Source organism: Carya illinoinensis, chromosome 5, assembly GCF_018687715.1.
Source record: "Carya illinoinensis cultivar Pawnee chromosome 5, C.illinoinensisPawnee_v1, whole genome shotgun sequence".
NCBI classification, from domain to species: Eukaryota; Viridiplantae; Streptophyta; class Magnoliopsida; order Fagales; family Juglandaceae; genus Carya; species Carya illinoinensis.
The window spans coordinates 28,893,980-28,917,648 of record NC_056756.1 but is presented as its reverse complement, the minus strand read 5'-3'; the positions used below and the strand labels follow the sequence as shown (position 1 = coordinate 28,917,648).

Sequence of the window (23,669 nt, the reverse complement as noted above, 5' to 3'; positions counted from 1 at the left end):
GGCGAGCACAACTAATATGACTTATCATTTTGAACATGCGTATGAAAATAAGTTAAGGAAGAAGACTTCAGTTGTTTGGAAAGACTTCTCAATAATAGAGTTACCTAGTGATCAAAAGAAGTCACACTGTAAGTGGTATAAGACATTACTTACAATATCACAGTCAAGTTCTGCTAGTACTATGCATAGACATAAAGATATGTGTCTTGCACGCGTTGTAACTAATAATAAGCAAAAGATTATGAGTATTAACTCTAATGATAATGATGATGATATCACTATTAGAGACTTTACATATGATCATGAGAAAACACATGAACTTCTCTCTTATATGATTCTATACCATAAGTATCCTGTTAATATAGGGGAGCACATACTATTCGATAAGTTTATAAGGGCAAATACACTTCATAGGTAAAAAAAATATCTCGTAAATGTTAAAAAATGATTGTATAGACACCTATCAGATTGAGAAGAGAAAGTTGAAAATATTATTAAGTGGTATTAATAAGATTAATATCACGACAACCACTATGTATTGTCTCTGCATAGTGGTTGTATTATTGTTGGCAATATACATAGTAAAAGTGTTTTGATGATTAGGATATTGAAAACAAAGTATTTATAGTGACAATTGATAATGGCAAAGCTAATGGTATTGCCTTTATAATTCTCAAAGATGATTCTTGTTTTAGAAAACTTTTATTTGTTGGGGGTAAATTATTTCATACTAGCTGATGTTAACATGTAACAAATTTGTTGCTGCAAGACAAACTTGGCCGAACTAACATTATTAATTGTGTTAGAGAGAGAGTCAAATATTTGGTAGCATCTGATAGAAGATTGAGACAATTTAGTGAAATTGTAAAAAAATTGCTATTGCTTTTTAAAAATTTGATATTGGATGTTTCCTTTCAATAGAATAACACCTACTTGATGTTGTTGACTGCTATGCAATCTAAGGAAGTGTTCCTAATGTTTCAAAATAGGGATGAAAGTTTTCAATAGTTGCCGACCACTAAAGATTGGGTGAAGTTTAAAAATGTTTGTAATGTTCTAGAGGTTTTCAATAAAGTGACCAACATTGACCCACGACCCATTTTCATGAGTTTGACCCATGGGTCTTAGGATTTTCTCTTTGGGTTTATTTTGTGGACCTTTAAGGATAGGGGTGTTCAACCGGATACCGGACCGGGTATCCAGGTATATCTGGTCTGGAACCTGGGTGTCAAATCCAGATCAGGTTCCGGCTCGGATATACCCGGTAATGACCCCGGGCCGAAACCCGGCTTAATCTGGGTTTTAATAATCCAGAAATCCCGGTATTGGGTTGTACCCAATTTTTTTTTTTTTAAGTCTGTTTTAGAAGTAGATTTTTTTTAAATAAAAATCTATATTTATATGAAAATGTTGAAAATCATAATTCTCTTATATTTATTTGAAAAATTAAAAAAAATGTTGAAAATCATACTTTTAAAGATTATTATATAAAAGGTTTTTCTAATTCATTAAAAAGCATAATACTAACATTTCCAAAATATTAAAATTATATAAAAATGAAAAACTAAAATACATGTAATCCATTACATATTACATTATTTTATTATTTACACATTACATTACAATACAAAATACAAAACTACCAGATTTGAATTACAAAATAAACAACACCGTTTACTTCATCACAACAATAACCAATCAGTTTTGCCAAGCTGTGATGATATCATAAACAACACACTTTACTTCATTACATTTGTTCAGTATTACTACTTGAGGGCTGGCCTACTTTCATTCTTCAATCAGCTTGTCCCCTGCAACCAGCTTCTTGTGGTTCTAGAATGTGCTCCACCCAGTCATCAAAAGAGCAGAATGGCATAAAAGAGTTCAGATAGCAAAACTCTAATTATTTTAGATAACATTTAAGTAAGTAAATAGGGAGATAAAAGAGTCATTGGTTTTGATAAAATCCACTTGGCATATCCAAATACACAATACATTGTTTTGAATTCAAGTTCCCATAAAACATTGACATTTGTGCATATCCAAAGATCATCTTAAACCCAACAAAACCACATCTTCAAATCAGTTATTTCATCTGTTGATTTCATCTAAGGCTACATCTTATATTATGCATATTTTAAGAAAACAGAGTAGCACTAAGTATCAAGCATAAAGCATTAAGCAAAGCATTGTCATCAAAATAGACTCAAATCAATAGAGAGAACAAAGGAAATAAAAGATAAAGAACCAAATATCACAACTCACAAGGATCAGGGAAACATAATTCATAAGGATCTGTTTATAACATCAAGCATCTGCTTATATCATAACTCACAAAGAATAATTTTCAATAAAATTTAAATAATAAACCAAATAGCATCAGATCTAAAGCTTTAGGGAAGAAAAACGCTACCACTGAAAACCCTCAAATGCTTAAAAAAAACATACACACACACAAGCCATGTTTAAAAAAAACCCAACTATAATATGAGAAGAACATAAACATAGATCCAACCAGAAATTAAAAAAAGAACACATATTTGTGATGAACAAAATCTTACTCAAAAGCCATATCTTACCTAAAGAAGAGGAAAGCTGAGTTGTGAGAGGCTAGGGTTTCGATGCGACAAAGAGAGAGATAGAGAGAGCTAAATAGATCAGTGGCTCAATCGACTATCTCTAGAGACAAATAAACCCATATGGCATATACACTTGCATATATCCAGAAAAATCGACAACAACAAACAACAAATGTAACAAGTATCTTTAGATCAAATAACAAGCATAAAATCTCTTTGACCCAAGAAATCGAGAAGACGATGAAGCGACGGAGTAAAACAGAACCCAATTACAGAGAACAAACTTTCGTGGCCACTGGCTAGGGTTTCATGTGTGATAGAGAGAGAGAGGGAGAGGGAGGGAAGACGTTCGAGCCCAAGATATAGGATGAAGAAAATGGAGAGAGAGAGAGAGAGAGAGATCAGATCTGTAGATGAGTGATTCGGAGGAGGGGGGGGCACAGGAGATAGACATAGAGGGTCTGAAGAACGGGGTGAGTTTCATTTCCATGGGGGTGGGGGGCCGCTAGGGCTTCCAAAAGATAAGCATGTGTTTTATTAAATGCGGGTACCCGGTTTAAAACCCGGTACCCGGTTTGTCAAAACCGTATCCGGGCCGCATGGGCCCGAGTTTGATTATGCGGGTACCAGCCAGGAATAGGAACCCGTAACCGGAATCCGGTATAACCGGAATCCGGATTGGGCTGTGTTTTATGAACAGTCCTATTTAAGGCCCCCTTTGCGCTTGGAAAAGGGTTAGGCATTTAATTGGTCTAATCGAATTATAGGGATTGCTATAATTTCTTGAGCTAAGTCACTTAAAAATCATAATGGGTTGATTTTAAATTTCAAAATGAGCTCAATTTGTCCAATAAATACTAATATTAAATGGTCTTTAAATCTAATTATTGTGCCCAATAAAACTATTAATCTATCATAATAAATTTTGGGCCCGTGGGCTATTAAAGATTACCAGATAAACTTTAATTGGGCTTATGAAAAATCCTTACCTAAACTTTGGCATGCCTTAAAATGAACTTTTGGACCTATGGACCTAAATAAAATTTTCTAGCTATCCTTAATAAAATAATAGCTCATGTGCTTATCCAATATGACTTTAAACACAACTTAAACTCAATAAAATTATTCATATGCCGTCTCTAATAATATTGAAATATGTTGTTACAAATGTTTACAAGTCTTAAAAAGGCACATTTTGTACATGCAATAATTATTATTGAAAATAGAGTATCTAATATTTAATTAACATTATTAATTAGATTGAATTTATGGAAGACTCTCCTTTTGTTTATGTATTCCACGTAATACTAATCCTAGTAATTATTTGTGGCATGACATTTGTCTGGTCATGTAAGTCACATGTATTAAAATATGATATGTTTTAAAAGAGATCAAAATAATAGTCTCACGTATTAAAATCTTAAGAAAAGATTTTTAAGGCAGGATCGACTTATGATTCTTGCAACAATCATGTCAATCCCCCAGTTCCTCAACAGGTCCATCTCCGCCCCATTTTGGGTAGAGCCACCATGAAGCTAGGAGATCCTCCGGTCTTCATGGCAAGCACCCTTGTTTAAGGGTGGGGGTGAGGATCCACCTTTACTCCCTCACCTGCGGAGGATTATCTCACCCACTATTGTAGGGTGGTGAAATTCTCTCTAATCTTAATTATTTATTTCAAAAAACAAAAAACAAAAAAAAAAAAAAAAAACTGACCAATTGAAAAGAATATAAAGAGTAATACTATATATGATCATGAAGTATGCAAGCGTCGTATAGTCGTTTTGAAAAAAAAGTGAGGTTCACTATTAAAAAATTAATTTTTTTTTTCTTGTGAGTCATGTATTTATTTACTTTTTTTAAAATGATGATACGATACTTACACACTTATGACTGCAACTATCATTTTTCAAATATAAATATCTTTTCCATTTCATATTATAATATGTGTGCAAAATAGCATTATAATAGCATTTCCAGTAGAAAATCAAGTGAAACTCAACAAATCTCCACCTTGGCTTGAATTCTACCAAGCCTAACAAGAAACCATTAACCAAAGAATCAACCCCCTCCAACAAATCTCCAAAGAGAATCACAAATCCTGAACACAACATCTATCATTGAAAAACTTAATTTTCACCCAAAAGTCTTCAATTCCATAAACAACTTGACCAAATCACAAACTTGGTCTTAATGAAAAGATTCAACCTCTTCACACCAAGGTAATCTACCACTAAACAGACTGCTTATTTGAACAATAGCTTCTGATTACACACAAAAACTAACAACAAATTTTCTCTGCCATAGTAAGAATATCACCAAGTCTACATGAGCATAACCCAAAGGTGCCCAAACTGCCTATCTATCATATGAAACTGTAGACTGCTCTCACTATGTGCCAAGGCCAAAATCAGAATCATGCTTCTTTCCAATATCATGATCTAGAGTACTACATGCACTCTATTGTGAATCTCTCCCAGCAACTCCACCTTCTTGTTATAACTCTATTTTCATTTTTTGTGGAAACTGTGAAAAAAGAAAGATTTACTCAATTGCAAGCTGTGTTGACCGCTTCACTTAAACCTGTAGATAAGCCTGGCAAATCCAAAAGCATTCTACAGGCTCTCACACAAGAGTCCAACTCATTTTATTTAGCTGCCCCATTTCTGTGGAGTGGACCTAGCTGTATGGTCTGAACAACACTCTACCTTCTTGTATGTAGATCACTAGCCTTCTCAAGTGCTTGAACACATCAAACACATCACAAATAGCATCAGATCTAAAGCTTTAGGGAAGAAAAATGCTACCACTGAAAACCCTCAAATGCTGAAAAAAAACACACACACACACACAAGCCATGTTTAAAAAAAAACCCAACTATAATATGAGAAGAACATAAACATAGATCCAACCAGAAATTAAAAAAAGAACGCATATTTGTGATGAACAAAATCTTACTCAAAAGCCATGTCTTACCTAAAGAAGAGGAAAGCTGAGTTGTGAGAGGCTAGGGTTTCGATGCAACAAAGAGAGAGATAGAGAGAGCTAAATAGATCAGTGGCTCAATCGGCTATCTCTAGAGACAAATAAACCCATATGGCATATACACTTGCATATATCCAGAAAAATTGACAACAAACAACAAATGTAATAAGTATCTTTAGATCAAATAACAAGCATAAAATCTCTTTGACCCAAGAAACCGAGAAGACGATGAAGCGATGGAGTAAAACAGAACCAAATTATAGAGAACAAACCTTCGTGGCCACTTACCTAAACTTTGGCATGCCTTAAAATGAACTTTTGGACCTATGGACCTAAATAAAAGTTTCTAGCTATCCTTGATAAAATAATAGCTCATGTGCTTATCCAATATGACTTTAAACACAACTTAAACTCAATAAAATTATTCATATGCCGTCTCTAATAATATTGAAATGAATAAATCTGGGCATCAGCCACTATTTGGCTGAAGCCGGAGTACACCTGATGTGGCTTTAATGTGGATTTACAATTTTATCCTCTTGCGTTCCCCCGTTCCCCCCCCCAGTTCCCCCCTCTCATTTTCACTTTATTTGAAATCTCAGTATCCTCTCTCTCTCCTCTCTCCCCCCTCCCCCCTCCCCGTGCGTCCCATTGTCTCCCGAACCCTATCCTCTCTCCCCTCTCCCCCTTCCCCGTGCCCCTGATCGGCAAACCCCCCGTCCCCAACCCGAGGACAGAAGACACCCCCCAACCCGCGTCCCATCCTCTCCCCCGTGCGTCGAACCTCTAACCTCCCCCCCCCCGTGCGTCGAACCTCTAACCTCCCCCCCTGTGCGTCACCGAACCCAAAAACCTCCGCCGTGCGTCGCCGAACCTCTCAACCCCAGCCCCCCCCGGTGCGTCTTCGAACCTCTCACCTCCCCTCCCCTCTTTGCATTCCATCCGAGTTTACGGGTCCGGTATGTATAAAGAATAATTTTTTTTATCTCGGTCTCGGTCCGGTTTGTATAGATCTGCATGCTTTTTCTGGATGTTGGTCCGGTATGTATAAATCTTCATGCTTTTTCTGGCTGTTGGTCCGGTATATATAAATATCTAATTTTTTTCTGGGTCTAGGTCTTGGTTAGGCATGTATAAATTCGGTATGTATAAATCTTCATGCTTTGTCAGGGTTTTATGAGATATGTATAAATCATCATTATTTATCCCCCGATGGTGATCTGGTATGTGAAAGAGCTATTTAACCAATGTGATATTGATCAAACTATTGTATTCACTCTGTTTGTCGCAAATATGAAAAAGCATATTACTTTTGCTAGTTATACGGGTTGATACTTCTTTAATTTATTAAACTATTGTATGAAATTCGAAACATTTGGTTTGTTGGATTTGTTGGTGTACTTTCCAGTTGTAGTGGTTGTTGATTTAAGCAAATTAGTACATGTAGGCTATCTTTTTAGTATTTGTTATTTTTCAATTGGCTCTTGAGCTGAAATGCAAAGGAAAACCAATTAAAAATTCTAGGTTTGCTTACTTCATTTTTTTCTTTGAATGCAGTATTCGGTGAGGAACAAATTGTAGGATCTGTTACCTTTGATAGTAGAATGAGTTTAGAAAATTCAGGTATCAGGATGCATGACCATAAGATATCAAATTGTATTAATAGTTTTGCAATGTATAAAATTGACTTGAAGCTTTATAATAAAGAAATTATTACTGCAAGAATAGGATGTTGGGAAGCCAGACTTCATTTTCATGATATTTTAGTTTAAATTCCGACTGATTTGACCATTGTGTCGTGCTGTGCACAAGATGTATCTTCTTTATGAGGTACTGGAATTTATTGTGTCATGCATTTTTATTGTATCTTTTGTTTAAACAAGCACTGATACGGATGTCAACTTCCTTCCCGTTTTGTATTGGCTTAGTTCTGAACCATATTCCCATTAAAATATGGTGTAGTTTAAACTCCCATAATTATTTGTTGGTTAGACATCCACTGGGCTATATTACCATGTACTGAATACCATCTTCTCATGTTTAAAGTCACTTGTGTTTGAACTGTCCTTTAGTTTTTCAGAATCACGCATGGCATCATCCCAATCATCATCGTTGTCTAATGATCTTGTAATGGAATCACCCACTTGTTGGTGTGGCTTGAAAACAAAACTAAAGACATCTCACACTAAGTCTAATCCTGGAAGGAGTTTCTTTGCCTGTCCAAAGCATGATATGGTAAAGCAACTATAAGATTTAGCTCTCAAATATTTATTTGCTGCTTGCCTGGTGTACACTACTATGCTAATTCCGAATTTGTATTGTGTGCAGGGGGATTCAAGGTGTGGATTTTTCATTTGGATGGATATCTTTAATTTGTTAGATCAGAATGTACGTAGTAGGGAGAATAAAGTTTGGGAGATGTGGGATGATGTACTTTTGCGCGAATATGAAGTTCGGAAAAGGGAAGAGCAAGTTAGAGAGAGAGAGAAAACGCTTAAAAAGAACGAAAGAAAATTGTTGTGTTTGTATTGGGTTGTTGTAATTGTATTAGTTTTAGCTTGGTTTGGATAAGCAATGTGTAACCGTAAGCTTTGTATGGAGCTGGAGTCATGATTAACCCCTTCCTATGTAATTCAACTTTCTACATCTTTTGGTTATGATGTACAAAGTGACTGTAGTGATGGTTATGTAAAACTTTATGTACTTGAAAAATGGTTATTTCCTACTAATATGGTTGTGCAAAGTGTTTAGATTTAATTTGGAATGGCACTTATTATATAGAGACTAAAAATACCAATATTTTTAGGATAATTTCTTTACCATGGCAAGAATAGGTTGGACCCCAGATTTGCCATTGAATAAAAAGGGCAATATATGTGATTCATCTGTACACAGTTACCAGTCCAAATAGACTGAAAAATAAGGAGTTTACAACATTATGTATTGGAACCCCACATGAAACATACATTTCGGGACCCCATTTCGTAACATACTATTCGGGACCCCACATGACCACATTTAAATACGTTAATTCTCTTAACCAACATCATCGCATAAGACTGCAAGAATAAAAGGGGATCTCCAGGGGATTAATTCGGACATTTACAGACAAAATTCTCAATATTCACATGATTCATGCTACATCATCATGAGACATAAAAGTGCAATCTACAACTCTATACTACTCTCATACAAAATCTTTAAAAAAGTGCAATAGCAGCTGCTTCTAGTCTTTGTATTTCCATTCGTTGAAAAGCTGCCTTAATCCGGTTTTGGTGGAATGATGCATCTCAATATGGAGACAACCTACACCACAACCTACTGTTATGGGGTTCCCAAACCGAATGATGTGTGTAGTAAAAGTGCAATACCAAATTATCTGAAAATAAATAACTCAAAATCCACATTTCTCACCTTGGTTTGGTCAAAAGGGGCGCTCCCCATGAATATAGAATTTTTACCGGGTTTGAAGAGGCGAAGCCAACAGCTTTCTCATTCGAATCTAATGTCAATGCACTGGATTAGCCTCTGATAATAAGCTTCAGCATCTATGCATCTTTTCGTGCATCAAGAGAAGGGGAAGATGCTGACTGATGCTGTGACATATAAATCACATCATAAAAATTGGTCCCATAGAATTCTTTTTTATGGGAGCAAAAAAATTCCAGAAATGCATTAATTAAATTTCAGGAAATGAAAAGAACTACCAACCTGTGTATGTTGCCCATATGACCACATTTTCACAATTAACCAAACTAACCAATGATTCTACCAAAACCCCCTCCATCATGAAGACTACTCGAACTTGGAATTGCATCTCCAAGAGGAAGGACACTCGGATAAGGCATTACTTACCAAGAAGACCACAAGCCTTTGCATCTCCACAAAAAACCTTACCTTTGGCATATTCACAAAGGTCACAACAACACGACCAAGAGCCACAAAAACTGCAGGAATGCAAATACACCACTACCTACACCCTACCCTCTCCAAGAGCAACAAAATGAGAATAGAAGCATATCACCACACAGTACACACAACCCTTTCATAAACTGTTTCCACATTTTCAACACTATGCATATCTTACCTATGCACACATCGATCTCCATTAGAAGGCCAAAAACAAAAACTTTGCATATTCACAAACAGAACTACAACCCTCTCCAACTGGACAAAAAAACCAGTTATGAGAATGGACAAAAACAACCATGACCATTACTACCCAGACACAAAAACAGTAACTCAATTATCGCGGCACATCTGAAAGAAAACAACTACAAAGTAAACAACATGCTTAACTTTCATGTAACCTTTTAATAGGAAAAATGCAAATGAAAAGACACATTTAACCAATAGCCGAAGACCTCCGGATTTCCTGATGGAATATGCTCTGTGATCATGTTGTTTTGTGTCCCAACACGTACCGATCCCTTCATCAGATTGGTCCACTAGGGATCCCGGGGTGGCACACGTTTCAATGTTGTCAATGGATAATTTCTTGCAAGCCTACAATGCACACACCATATAAGGACAGATTAGATTGACATTCCGTAACATTATGCTTTAGAAAAACAACTACCCAAAAACCGACCATACCTTTCTCTTTTTTGCAATCTTCTCCACAGGCCGAACCTTTCTCTTACTTGGGGGTCTTCCTTTCCCTCGAACCACATGGGGGCTTAATATTTTCTTACTTTTATCCATGACAACGTTAGGTCCAAACTTCATTGACTCGGAGATCGCACCACATGTATCATCATCACAGTTTGCATCAAAGTCATCGACAACGTGCAGGAATGCATTGACTTTCTGTTCACTTGTGGATATTTTAGTTGCTAATTTCATGCATCGTTTAACCACCCTTTCATACCTCCTACAGTCTCCACTCCCACGCACATCATCATAACTACTTTTGATCAATGTGTACGTCCTCTTCTCATCCTTCCTCCAGCGAGCCAAGACATATTTATCTGGCACCACGTTAATTCGGGACAAATGCAAAACTTTAAGTGCATGCCTACATAAAATTCCCTTCATCTGAAACAATGCACGCGTGCATTTTATCTCGCATTCCTCTTCATTATAATAAAGTGTGTAGTGGACTATTTTGGTACACTCATGAATAGGGATTTCATCCAAGATATCAAAGGTCAAAATGCACCCCTGCTTGCTTACCAGTGTGCAATTACAGCACATTAGGCCCATCAACTCCTTTTGAAACTCTTTAAATTTTGCATTTGTGTATACCTTCTGAAACTGTTTCTCAAAGTTGAAAGGGGAAACACAGGGGATGATTTGGTTACTAGAGTTGAAATCCGCCGTTGTCTCTACCTCAACCTTCTTTTTTAAGGCATTATCAAATTGGTCCACGAATTCCTTCAAGGTGGTACCAGAATGGACATACCCATCAAAGAAAGCATTCATGCTTTCTAACCGTTGTGTCATGCTCATACCCGCCCAAAATACATCCTTTAAGTAAACCGGGACCCAAAAAGTCCTCTCCTCATATAAGGACGTGAGCCAATTATTACTCCTTAGATCATATTTATCAATAAATTCACCCCACCTCTCCTCAAATTCCGTGCAGGACTGTGAATCATACAATGCTGACTGAATGGAAGTCTTCAACCCTGTACTGAAATGGGAGTGAGATCCAAGCTTCTCTGGAAGTTTGCGCATTATATGCCATAGACAATATCTATGGCGGGTTTCCGGAAATACCATATGGATTGCATTCTTCATTGCCCGATCCTGGTCCGTTATGATGGCTTTAGGCGCTTGACCGTTCATGCAATCCAACCATGTGCGGAACAACCAAACAAAGGAGTGTGTGTCCTCACTTGACAGTAACCCCGCCCCTAGGAGTATGGACTGACCATGATGATTAACGCCAACAAATGGGGCGAAGGGCATCCCGTATCGGTTAGTTAGGTACGTTGTATTGAAGGTCACAACGTCTCCGAAGTACTCGTAGGCCGCCCGACTCCGTGCATCAGCCCAAAATATATTTCGTAACCTTCCATCATCATCGACATCCATGAAAGAAACGAATCCATCATTCTGATTTCTCATTCTCTGAAAATACTCGTAAAGGGCATTGCCACCTCCTTTACCCAACCTTAGATGTCTAGCCTTGTCAATAAAATTCCGACAATCCCTCTCTTGGAACTCTAGATTCTCAAACCCACCCGCCTCAACGACAAGAGAAAAATAATTCTTGTTCATTCGAATTCCGGCTCTGTCGTTGAGGTCAAGGATCCTTGGACTGTGCTCATCAAGACGCTTGTGAGATCGCAATAGTCTTGTCTTCTTGGGGCTGACCATAATGTGGTTGTGCGCACTTTCGACCGTAGTGATCACCCATTTATCGTTCTTGTTCAACGTCACATTTATCTTTGCTTTACAATCCGTTTTAGTTGTTGCACGTGGCTTCGACATATTGATGTTCTTAGGTACGTATTTTCCGCCACGGGCACAACCAATAGTGACATACACAGATCTCCCATCATCATCTCTCTTAGTCCTCTGTGTCCTTACACCAAACCCCTCTTGCTTGGCATATTTCTTATAATAGTCCATAACCTCCTTCTCACTAGCAAATTCCATACCCGATCTTGGTGCTTCGACCCGTACCTCATCATCCGACACAACAGTGGTCCCCTCTAAATCTTCATTTATGTCAAATAACATTTCTGAACAGGTATGCATATAGAGATGGATTAGCAGAAATTCAATATTAGTGTCATTAAAGTTAAAGCAAAAAAAAGTGTCATACCATCAGCAGCTGAAGAAAATGTACAATCAACCTTTTCTTCATACTCTCCACCGGCCGAAAAATCTAGCCTTAACTTATCCGGATTACTAGGAGGCGAAGGGTAGGACATATTTGCATCATAATTATGCTGCAAAATTGCAATTCAATATTCGTAATTAGCATTTCACGCACACTTAAACCAACAATAAATAACATCAACATGCGCACTCACATGGTAATCATTTGGAGGGCCAAATGTATTTTCAGACGTCATTAATGAAGTCGAAGTCGACATTGAAGGCCTAGGTACCATTCCATCTTCCTTTTCCCCCATCACACTAATTACATGAAAGCCTTCCAAGACTTTAAAGGGGAAGCACATGATGGCAAACGAAGAAAAATGAAGATACTACTCTCATCATTGATTAAATAAAAACAAAAAAAAAAATACCAACAATATGAAAAGTAAGAATACAAATAATAAACATTTCAGCATACGGGGATAGCAACTCATCCTTGCAGATGCTTATGTGGAATTTTCATGAACCATACTACCCAATCATGTTGCCTTATATATACCCAATCGTACCAATCCAAATGTCGAAAAAAGATTTAGCTTATGAAAACAGAATATGAAAAGTAATAAATAAAAGTGTGGGGAATTTTAAGGAAATGAATGCTACAACACAAAAATAAGGCAAAAATTCTCAATGGGTTCTAACAAAAAGCTAAGCATGCTCATCATGAATACAGAAATTACATCCTTATTGACAGTCACTTGGCCAATCTTTTTTCCTAAATCAACCCGTTTGCTCCCAAACAAATATATATATAATCTTACAAACAAATATATATATAATAGAAATCATGATTATTTCTAACTACTAATACTAATCGGCTCTCCCAAACAAATTTATATATAATCTTAATCATGATTATTTCTAATTACTACTACTAATCGGCACTCCCAAACAAATATTAAAGCAACCTTCGGACAGCAGACACCCAAATCTATAATAATGGTATGCGTAAACTAGAAACCACAAACCAAACATCAACAACAGATTTCGAAAACTAAATCAAGGGATTTTGGGTTGAAATATGCAAGATATGCAGGACTCTAGGGTAGGAAACCACTCACCTAGCTGCCGAAATCTGTGGGACTTTATTTCACTTCGATTCTGAAGCAGGGAACAGAGACACTTACAAACTATGGAGGAGATGAACCCAAATGCAACCTCAAATGCCCAGTAAGAGGAAGGGGGAGAAATATAGCTCGGATGAGAGAATCAATACCGCAGCTGCACGTGTGTGAGGGAGGGACCAGAGCTGGGAGACACGGAGAGTGCAGCCGTGCAGATGGGCTCAGTCTCGACGTCGCCGGTGGCTGCCGATGGAGGGAGGAGCGTCGACGCAGGCAGGGGGAAGCTGCTTGATTTTCTTCAATGCGGGGGGGAGGGGGGGGGGGGTTGCCGCTTCAATTCGAATTGGGTAATATCCCCAAATTCAACACACACCGTTTTGGTTAATTGGGAAAAAAAAAATTTTAATCGCTTGCCACGTAGGGTGTGCAAAATTGCACACCGCTACAGTGGCTGATCCGTATCATTACTCAATAGAGTATCTAATATTTAATTAACATTATTAATTAGATTGAATTTATGGAAGACTCTCCTTTTGTGCATGTATTCCACGTCATACTAATCCTAGTAATTATTTGTGGCATGACATTTGTCTGGTCATGTAAGTCACATGTATTAGAATATGATATGTTTTAAAAGAAATCAAAATAATAGTCTCACATATTAAAATCTTAAGAAAATATTTAAGGCAGGATCGACTTATGATTCTTGCAACAATCATGTCAATCCCCCAGTTCCTCAACAGGTCCATCTCCGCCCCATTTTGGGTAGAGCCCAGTGTTTTTGATACTGTACCATACCAGCCGGTACATGCCGTACCAGTATCCGGTCCGATACAAAAAATCTATATATTTCGTACCGGAAAAAATACCGGGTGTACCGGTCGGTACAGTACTGTTTTGACCAGTATTCTGGATTTCAGCTGGAATATAAATTTCGTCCGGTATCCATCTGCCAATTTATCATTTATGTACTAATGGCAATTTTGAAATCTAAGTAACCAGTCAGGGTCATTTATGTCATTTTGGTTATTAGTCTTTAGGTTTTCAATTTCACTTTTAGTTCATTTTCTCTTTCCAGTTTTCTGCCGCCGTGCACCTGGACTTGAAGTGGAGAGTTTGTAAATTACTGCAGCTGCGCAGCACTGCTACTGGTATGGGATTTTGGCTCTTTTCAATTTCTTTTTTTGATCTTTGCTATTAATCTATTCTCTTATTTGATCTCGTTGCATGCACTTTGTTTTGTTTTGTTTTTTTTTTTCCTCTCTTGTTTGATCTTGTTGCCGTAGCCTGCACTTCATTTTTTTTTCCCTCTCTTCTTTGATCTCGTTGCCGTTGCCTGCACTTTTTTTTTTCTCTTCTTGATCTTTTCTTTTCTCTTCTTTGATCTAGTTGCCGGCACCTTCTCGTTTTTTTTTTCTCTATTCTTTGACTTCGTTGCTTGTACTTTATTTTGATTTTTTTTATTTTTTTTCCTTGTTGGTCTTTTCTCTTTTCTTCTACGATCTAGTAAACTGGCAATTTTTTTTTCTCTATTATTTGATCTCGTAAGTTGTAACTCTCGTTGCCTGCACTTTAGTTTTATTTTTTTATTTTTTTTTCCTTGTTGGTCTTTTCTTTTCTCTTCTACGATCTAGTAAACTTAACTGGCACTTTTTTTTTCCCCTCTCTTCTTGGCCTATGCAGTACACACGGAATTGCTTGTCATATTTTACTTATTGGTTCACAGTTATTTTGGTTGGTCATTCATTTCAGATTCTTGAAGATAGTTATGATGAATGTATTTCAATTTTCAATTTTCCAGTTTCAACTTAGTACAAGTAAATTATGTTAAGTTTCAGTCTATTAAGTGTTAAACACTTGAATTTGAATAAGTGTTGAATTATGAATAATTATATAGGAATATAAAAATGTCTAGTTGTCAATCAACCGGTGCTACATCTACAACACTTGCTCCTATAAGATCAGAAGATCCAGCATGGACCCATGCACGTGCAGTGCCAGGGGCTAAAAATAATACTGAATGTTTATATTATAATAAAGTAATTAGAGGTGGCGGGATCACTCGGTTGAAGTATCATCTAGCTGGGATTCCAGGCAATGTAGAAGCATATAAAAAGGTCTCTGAAGATGTAAAATGGCAAATGAAAGAGTTGCTTGATGAAATGAAAAGAAGCAAAGAGAAAAAAAGAAAAATAAGCTCGAAAATTGGAGGCGATATAGATTTAACATCTGATGATATTGATGATAGTAATAGTATGGAGGGACAGTCTCAGCTTTCAAAAGGTAAGAAGAAGTCGAGAGAATCTGGACCTGAAAAATCAATGGGGAGATTAAGTAGATTTTTTGCTCCAAGAACAACTCCTGGGGCCCAACCTTCAATTAAGAGTTCTATGTATTCGAATGAGATGCTTACACAAGCAAAGATGGTTGTAGCACACTGGTGGTATGATTCTAATCTGCCTTTTAATGCAGCTCAATCCAAGTTTTATCAACCAGCTATCAATGCCATGACTGCTATCGAGTCAGGATTCAAGGGCCCTTCTTTATATGAGTTGAGAGGAAATTTGTTAAAAATGGCTGTGAATGAGGTTCAAGAGTATTTGCAACAAATTAAGAAGATTTGGAATGATATTGGTTGTACACTAATGGCAGATGGTTGGACAAATCAGAAGCAACAATCAATAATCAACTTTTTAGTTTATTGTCCGAAAGGTATAATGTTCTTGAAGTCTGTTGATACATCTGGCCTTAGAAAAGATGCTGAAACATTGTTTAATATTTTTTATCAGGTTGTTCAAGAAATTGGAGCTGAGAATCTTGTGCAGTTCATAACGGATAATGATGCAAATTATAAAGCTGCAGAAAAAAAGTTACAGCAGAAGTATGACTCTTTCTACTGGTCCCCTTGTGCAGCTCATTGCACAGACTTGATGTTGAAGAATTTTTCTGATTCAAGATATTTTCCTCTTATTGATGATACTATAAAAAAGGCAAAAAAGATAACAAAGTTCATCTATAACCATGGTTGGGTTTTGGCATTGATGAGAAAAGATTTCACCAAAGGTCATGATTTGTGTCATCCTGCAATTATAAGGTTTGCGACAAATTTTTTAAATATCCAATGCTTGCTCTTGTTTAAGAAAGAATTGAGACAAATGTTTACGTGTGATAAATGGATTGCATCAAGTCATTCTAAAAGCATAAGAGGGAAAGAGATAGCTGAGATTGTTTTAGAAGATAAAGAGTTTTGGGCTCAATATCAATTTATTGTTAAAATTAGTGAGCCTTTGGTTCGTGCTCTACGACGTGTTGACGGGGATGAGAAGCTTGCAATGGGATACTTGTATGATGCAATGGAAAGAGCCAAAGAGAACATAAAAGCAAGATGTAATAACAAAGTTAGTGTATTCAGTCCATTCACCATAATCATTGATTCTAGATGGGATAAGCAGCTTCACAGTCTATTACTTGCGGTGGGTTGTCTTCTTAACCCTGGAATTTTCTATAGCCCCAACTTAAAAAAAAAAAAATGATGTTGTAAGAGGCTTCAACAGTTGTGTTATGAAGATAGAACTTGATCCCGATGATCAAGACAAGATCATTGCAGAACTTGACTTGTATAATAATGCAGTAGGTGAGTTTGGACATGCTTTAGCAATCCGTCAGCGTGATAAGCTTAATCCAGGTATTATTATTTATTAATATCATTTGTTAAATAGTGTGGCTTTGTGCTTTAAATTTTATCTTATTTTATTTTACTTTCATTAATAATTTCTAATTGCATTATTGTTACAGTTGTATGGTGGACCTAATTTGGTTGCGAGGTTCCAACTCTTCAAAGGTTTGTTGTTCGAGTACTAAGTCAATGTTGTAGTGCAACTGGATGTGAGAGAAACTAGAGCACATTTGATTTTATTCATTCGAAGAAGAGAAATAGATTAGTGCATAAACGTTTGAATGACTTTGTATTTGTTCGTTATAACTTGAAGCTGCGAGAAAGGTAAATTTTTTTTAATACTAATGTCTTTCACTTTTGAAAATATCTATAATATTCTTTATTAAGTTTGATTTTATTTTGACAGGAGCATAAAAAAGGGAAGAGATGCTTTAGATCCAATCAATCTTGAAAATATTGACTTGATGGAAAATTGGGTGAGTGAAAAATCTGAGCTTCTTGATGGAGAAGATTTGGATTGGGCAAATATTGAGGAGCCATTAATCTCACTAAATGAGGAAGACGTTGATAATATTGGTGTTGATGTTGATGTTGATGATGGTGGTGACGTTGATGAAAATATTTTGATTAACATGTCGAATCTTGATCCTTATTGTCTTTTTGATGAGGATGAATGGTTTTATTTTAATGGTTGGATTAAGAACTTATTTAGTTTGTAACTTAAAACTTAAGACTTGTATTGAGAAATATTGAGTTTATGACTTATTTTGTTATTATTTTGGAATACAGTAAATGCTTATATATATATATATATATATATATAATTTATTCAGGTATAAACTATCCCGAAACGGTACACGAAACGGTACTGGTACCAAAACAGTATCGGTACCGAAATATTTTGTTTCAGTGCCTTGACTGGTACGGCATCCAGTACGGTATTCAAAACATTGGTAGAGCCACCATGAAGCTAGGAGATCCTCCAGTCTTCATGGCAAGCACCCTTGTTTAAGGGTGGGGGTGAGGATCCACCTTTACTCCCTCACCTGCGAAGGATTATCTCACCCACTATTGTAGGGTGGTGAAATTCTCTCTAATCCTAATTATTCATTTAAAAAAAAAAACCAACCAATTGAAAAGAATATAAAGAGTAATACTATATATAATCATAGAGTATGCAAGCGTCGTATAGTCGTTTTGAAAAAAAGTGGGGTTTGTTATTAAAAAATTAATTTTTTTCCCTTGTGAGTCATGTATTTATTTACTTTTTTCAAAATGATGAGACAATACTTACACACTTATGACTGCAACTATAATTTCTCAAATATAAATATCTTTTCCATTTCATATTATAATATGTGTGCAAAATATGTCCCATATATTAGCGTTAACTTTTTAGAAAATTGAAGCAACAGTCAAGTCAAGCCTCAAAAATAGCATTTCCAATAGAAAATCAAGTGAAACTCAACAAATCTCCACCTTGGCTTGAATTCTACCAAGCCTAACAAGAAACCATTAACCAAAGAATCAACCTCCTCCAACAAATCTCCAAAGAGAATCACAAATCCTGAACACAACATCTATCATTGAAGAACTCAATTTTCACCCAAAAGTCTTCAATTCCATAAACAACTTGACCAAATCACAAATTTGGTCTTAATGAAAAGATTCAACCTCTTCACACCAAGGTAATCTACCACTAAACAGACTGCTTACTTGAACAATAGCTTCTGATTACACACAAAATTAACAACAAATTTTCTCTGCCATAGTAAGAATATCACCAAGTCTGCATGAGCATAACCCAGAGGTGCCCAAACTGCCTATCTATCATATGAAACTGTAGACTGCTCTCACTATGTGCCAATGCCAAAATCAGAATCATGCTTCTTTCCAATATCATGATCTAGAGTCCTACATGCACTCTATTGTGAATCTCTCCCAGCAACTCCACCTTCTTGCTATAACTCTATTTTCATTTTTTGTGGAAACTGTGAAAAAAGAAAGATTTACTCAATTGCAAGCTGTGTTGACCGCTTCACTTAAACCTGTAAACAAGCCTGGCAAATCCAAAAGCATTGTACAGGCTCTCACATAAGAGTCTAACTCATTTCATTTAGCTACCCCATTTCTGTGGAGTGGACCTAGTTGTATGGTCTGAACAACGCTCTACCTCCTTGTATGTAGATCACTAGCCTTCTCAAGTGCTTGAATACATCAAACACATCACAAAACAAAGATAAACAAATCCAGACTCTTTCTCAAATGATTATCAACAAATATGAGTACAAACAGGGCACCACATCACACTAGATGTACCCCAAAAAATTAGAAAGAAATAAATTGCAGTAAACCTAATTCTGCACTACTTCATGAGAATATAATGCAAACAAAAAAAAAGCTTTTCTGTCTTCTAATCACTCAAAGCAAAAAATTTCCTACTCACAAATGACCACACTCATTCACCCATATGGCACAATCATGTGTCACAAACAAGTAATACTTGAATCTAGAACTTCTGAAGATGTAGCTCCACCAATCACTATACTATCCTGAAGAAAATAAAGATCATTTGTCTTCTTCGTTGTCATTACAATCGAAGAGCCCTTCTAGATCGATAACTCCACCTGTAGCTAAATACTAGTAACCAAAGGAATCAAGAATGCCTAAAGATTTAGATTTTTCTTCAAAGACAGAATATGCCGAACGTTAGACAAGGTTCTAACAGTTCCATCATACATCTTAATCTCAATTAAACCGATTCCAATAGTATTACAAGCCATATCATTCTTAACCAAAACAAAATCATCATTGACTAATTCATAGATAGTGAACCAATCTGTCCTAGAACACATATGGAACATACAAGCTGAATCCATGACCCACTTATCACCAAAGCGACCACTAGAGCCACTAACTGCTAGGACAATATTAGAGTTGTTAGACTATTCTTCAATGCTAACAACATTGGAGGAACTTTTACATTCCTCCTTGTTTTTCAATCTGTGACACTCATTTTTGTAATGACTAAACATATAATAGTAGTGACATTTAACATTTTTTTAGAGCTGCCACTGGAATTACCCCTACTCTTTTTCGAGCTTCTCTCCCCGGATCTATCACCATAAGAATATTTCACAAACAAGCTATTGGCTTGATTATCTGTGCCTTGTATGCCCAATTTTGTTCTCAACTCTTTAGAAGTCAAAGCAGATTTTACATCTACCAAGGAGATGGTATCTCTACCATAGACTTTCCATAGGTAGTTCAATTGATTTTAAGACCAAATCTTTCTCGGTCTAGGAAGATGGATTCCGCCAAGGGCTGCAACCAGAGGACTGCCTTCAAGTGTTTCTGCCAAGGGCTGCAACTATCGAAGGTTTATTGTTATCCCTCGTAGAAATTAACAGAGTGACAATTGCACAACAGTTATTCGGTGCAATGCCACACAGAGAATTCATTTGTACAGAGTACACTTTTATCTTGTATTCTCTCATAGTGAAATGCCAGAAAGCTGCTACAGTTTTTGTAGGCATAATTGGAGTCTATTCATGGAAAGAAAAATTAAATATTTGCATGCATTCAGTTACAAAGAATCATTCTAGAGTATTCTACAATTTCCTTCGGTAATGCATTTTGGTTCCTTCATTGTCAGAGGAATCTTCTATTTTTGTGTATTCTACAATTTCTAGCTCTTGGGTTCTCGTTCAAAGTTTTTTTTTTTTTTTTTTGTGACCATGTTAGCATAATTTAATATATTTTTCTGAAATTATTATGAGTGTAAATTTGGATCTCCAGGGTTCATATATATCTATTTTAATTTTTATTAGACCATTCCTTTCGATTTTGTTTCTTCTTAGTATCATTTTCTTGCTTTTACAAATTTTTTTTTCTCTGAAATCTTTAAACATTTGCGGCGAGTAGTAACTCTTAAAAAATAATCAATCATCAAGTTTCCACAAAAACGGTTCATGGGTAAAACAATAATCTACCACCTCATTTCATGTAAAACTATTTTATTTCACACGAGAGAAGTCTAGATCACGACTTATTCGTGGCGAAATTTTAATGCTTTCTCCTCCAACGACGTTGTGGGAAAAAGTAGTTTTGTTCTTGTCAAGAGTTCTCGTTTTAGCAGAAAAAGAGACCTTATGTCACCAATAATACGCCACAAGTCTCCCATGAAAAAAATTGGTGAGAAAAGCGCATTTCTCGCTAAGGCCATACATTGTCCAACCTGCATAGTCCCACCCCAAAAAAAAGCAGTATAATTTATTGTAGTGATAATTGTATCTTGCATTACTATGCAAATTTGATACATGAATGTCGACATGCCACATGTCCTTATATTAATCTCATATCACATGGATTGGTTAGGTGAACCAAACACGGAAAACACAAGCACGCCCTGACAAAAACTCGAATATAACAGTGACACAACCTAGACATAACCAGCAAGCAAAGGGCTAAGTGATCTACAATAAAACAAAGGGTACTTGACTCTTGAAGATTCTCAGCAATAGAATATTATTAGTTCTTCGATCATGGCTCACGTGTCTTAATTCCATTAATAATGATTAATATATAAGAATTAATTAAGCTGCTGCATATTTGCATTAAATTACGTACTACTGAAAAATAGTCCATTTTTAAATTGATGTACAAATTAATTAATCCACGATAATCAGCAAATTAAGCCTCAAAACCTGATCTCTCTGTAAATTCAATTCTTATCCATGAGGATGAGCAGAGAATTTAATTAATTAATTAATACAGCCAGAAGATCATGAGTCATCATGTACATATATTCATCTATGATTGATCGACGATGGAGCTCCTAAAATAGGAGGCCACACGATACGATTAGGGGTGTAAAATAAACCCGGAAAATCGGTTTGGACCGAACTGGACAGGATCGGTTGTGCCGGTTTTAGACCGGTTCGGTCTGGAATCGGTTTCCATAAATGAAAAACCGGCCGGGACCGGTCTGGTTTCGATTGCAGTTAGTTTTAGACCGGACCTGACTGGTACTGTTTATATATTAATATTATATATAATATGTTTTATATTATATAAAATTTTTAATCACTTAAAAAATAATCACATATATATTAATACTAATATTCTAATATAGACTATAGTTATACTCATGCTAATATAGTTATACTAAATCATCAAAACTAACACTAATATATAGGTGATGGCTTGCAAAATTTCATATTGCAGATTTTACAAGTTCGCTCGAGCGGAGGCTTTTGGCCGCTCGAGCGAATTCAGGCAGATTCAAACGCTCGACTGCCGCTCGACAGGGAGCTCGAGCAGGTTGCTGAAAAACGAAGATCGCTCGAGCGGAGACATTGGCCGCTCGAGCGAAATCAGGCAGAGTCGAACGCTCGATGTGCGCTCGATAGGACGCTCGAGCGAAATCAGGCAGAGTCGAACGCTCGACGCGCGCTCGACACCCCGCTCGAGCGAACATCGTATTTTGACAGATTTTAGGTTTTCCGCCGTGGGACCATATAAAAGGCCATTCTTCACTCTAGAGCCGCGGTTTTTGACTGGAGAACACTCTTTGGGAGAGAAAAACATAGCTAGAGGGATTCAAATCATTTGTTTTGGAGACGGAATTCCAATTTATTGCACGTACGTTGGATTCATACACGAGCACGGACGGTAGAAAGGCGTTGGATCGTTCTCTTGAGCTTTTGACGACCAGTTGAGGCTGCAAGGAGGATTTTTCAGTGTTTATTTTCTTCTTCCCATCTTCTCAGAACAATTATGGTGAATTCGTTTATGTTGAATTCCAATTCTAGCATGAGCTAAATTTTCTTCTTTCTAGGAAAACGATGTAACCTAATTCCGAACTATGCTTGTTTGTCCATGCTAATTTAATGCAATTCTCTATTTGTTTATCTGATTTATTCTGAGTTTAATGCTTCTAATTAACTGGCCATTGATTAGATGATTATTAATCTTGTGATTTGCTATCGAAAGAGGGAATCATAGGGTAGATCTTGGACATTTCAGCATAGGTAAGTATAGAGATCGAAAGACTTGTATGAACCTGTGTAGTAATTAAATCATTGGTCTTATTGCGTTCTTGATTATTTAATTTGCATACTCTTGTGTGAATTGATAAACTAGAATCACTTCCAATTGACTATCGAAAGAGGCTTTTGGATGAATTAAAGATTTGCTAATAGACAAAAGAGGTTTAAGTTAAATTAGCTGGATGAGAAAAGCATAGTGAAGAATTATGGTGAAATCGATTTCCTAGAAGGTTTCTTCCCCATTGAATTTGATCTTTGAAAGTCAGTTTTATTTTCTTTGCTTATTTCTCTTTGAGTTGATCTAAGTTTATTTGCAACTACAAAAACCTTAGCGATTCCTCTAGATAAAATTGAGATTAGTAAAATTTTGGTATTTGGCAAGAGTAAGGTACCAATCCCTGAGGACGATACTCTACTTATTACTTTACTATAAAACTACGATACTGTGCACTTGCAGTTTTGCACCGGTCAAGTTTTTGGC

The 23,669-nt window shown here is 36.4% G+C and overlaps 2 protein-coding genes across 2 annotated transcripts; one reads left to right on the top strand and one right to left on the bottom strand.

The window, feature by feature from the left end:
* Positions 1–9,112: 9,112 nt before the first annotated feature.
* LOC122310241 (protein FAR1-RELATED SEQUENCE 4-like) lies at positions 9,113–12,652 on the bottom strand. The gene is made up of 6 exons (XM_043124122.1): positions 12,551–12,652; positions 12,340–12,466; positions 10,161–12,256; positions 9,989–10,070; positions 9,420–9,511; positions 9,113–9,160 (listed from the first exon to the last, which is right to left on the bottom strand). The coding sequence occupies exons 1-6, from the start codon at positions 12,650–12,652 to the stop codon at positions 9,113–9,115; spliced, it is 2,547 nt and encodes an 848-aa protein (XP_042980056.1).
* A 2,717-nt stretch (positions 12,653–15,369) lies between these two features.
* Positions 15,370–18,150, top strand: LOC122310240. Its single transcript, XM_043124120.1, has 5 exons — positions 15,370–16,935; positions 17,030–17,147; positions 17,258–17,264; positions 17,545–17,728; positions 18,049–18,150. The coding sequence occupies exons 1-5, from the start codon at positions 15,370–15,372 to the stop codon at positions 18,148–18,150; spliced, it is 1,977 nt and encodes a 658-aa protein (XP_042980054.1).
* Positions 18,151–23,669: the final 5,519 nt, after the last annotated feature.

Coding starts and splice junctions, on each gene's coding strand:
- LOC122310241 (XM_043124122.1), bottom strand. CDS start 12,652: ATGGGGGAAAAGGAAGATGGAATGGTACCTAGGCCTTCAATGTCGACT. Junction 12,467..12,550: donor GCCCTCCAAATGATTACCAT/GTGAGTGCGCAT, acceptor GCAATTTTGCAG/CATAATTATGATGCAAATAT. Junction 12,257..12,339: donor ATTTTCTTCAGCTGCTGATG/GTATGACACTTT, acceptor ATACCTGTTCAG/AAATGTTATTTGACATAAAT.
- LOC122310240 (XM_043124120.1), top strand. CDS start 15,370: ATGTCTAGTTGTCAATCAACCGGTGCTACATCTACAACACTTGCTCCT. Junction 16,936..17,029: donor TTCACAGTCTATTACTTGCG/GTGGGTTGTCTT, acceptor TGTGTTATGAAG/ATAGAACTTGATCCCGATGA. Junction 17,729..18,048: donor ATATTGGTGTTGATGTTGAT/GTTGATGATGGT, acceptor ATTTTGTTTCAG/TGCCTTGACTGGTACGGCAT.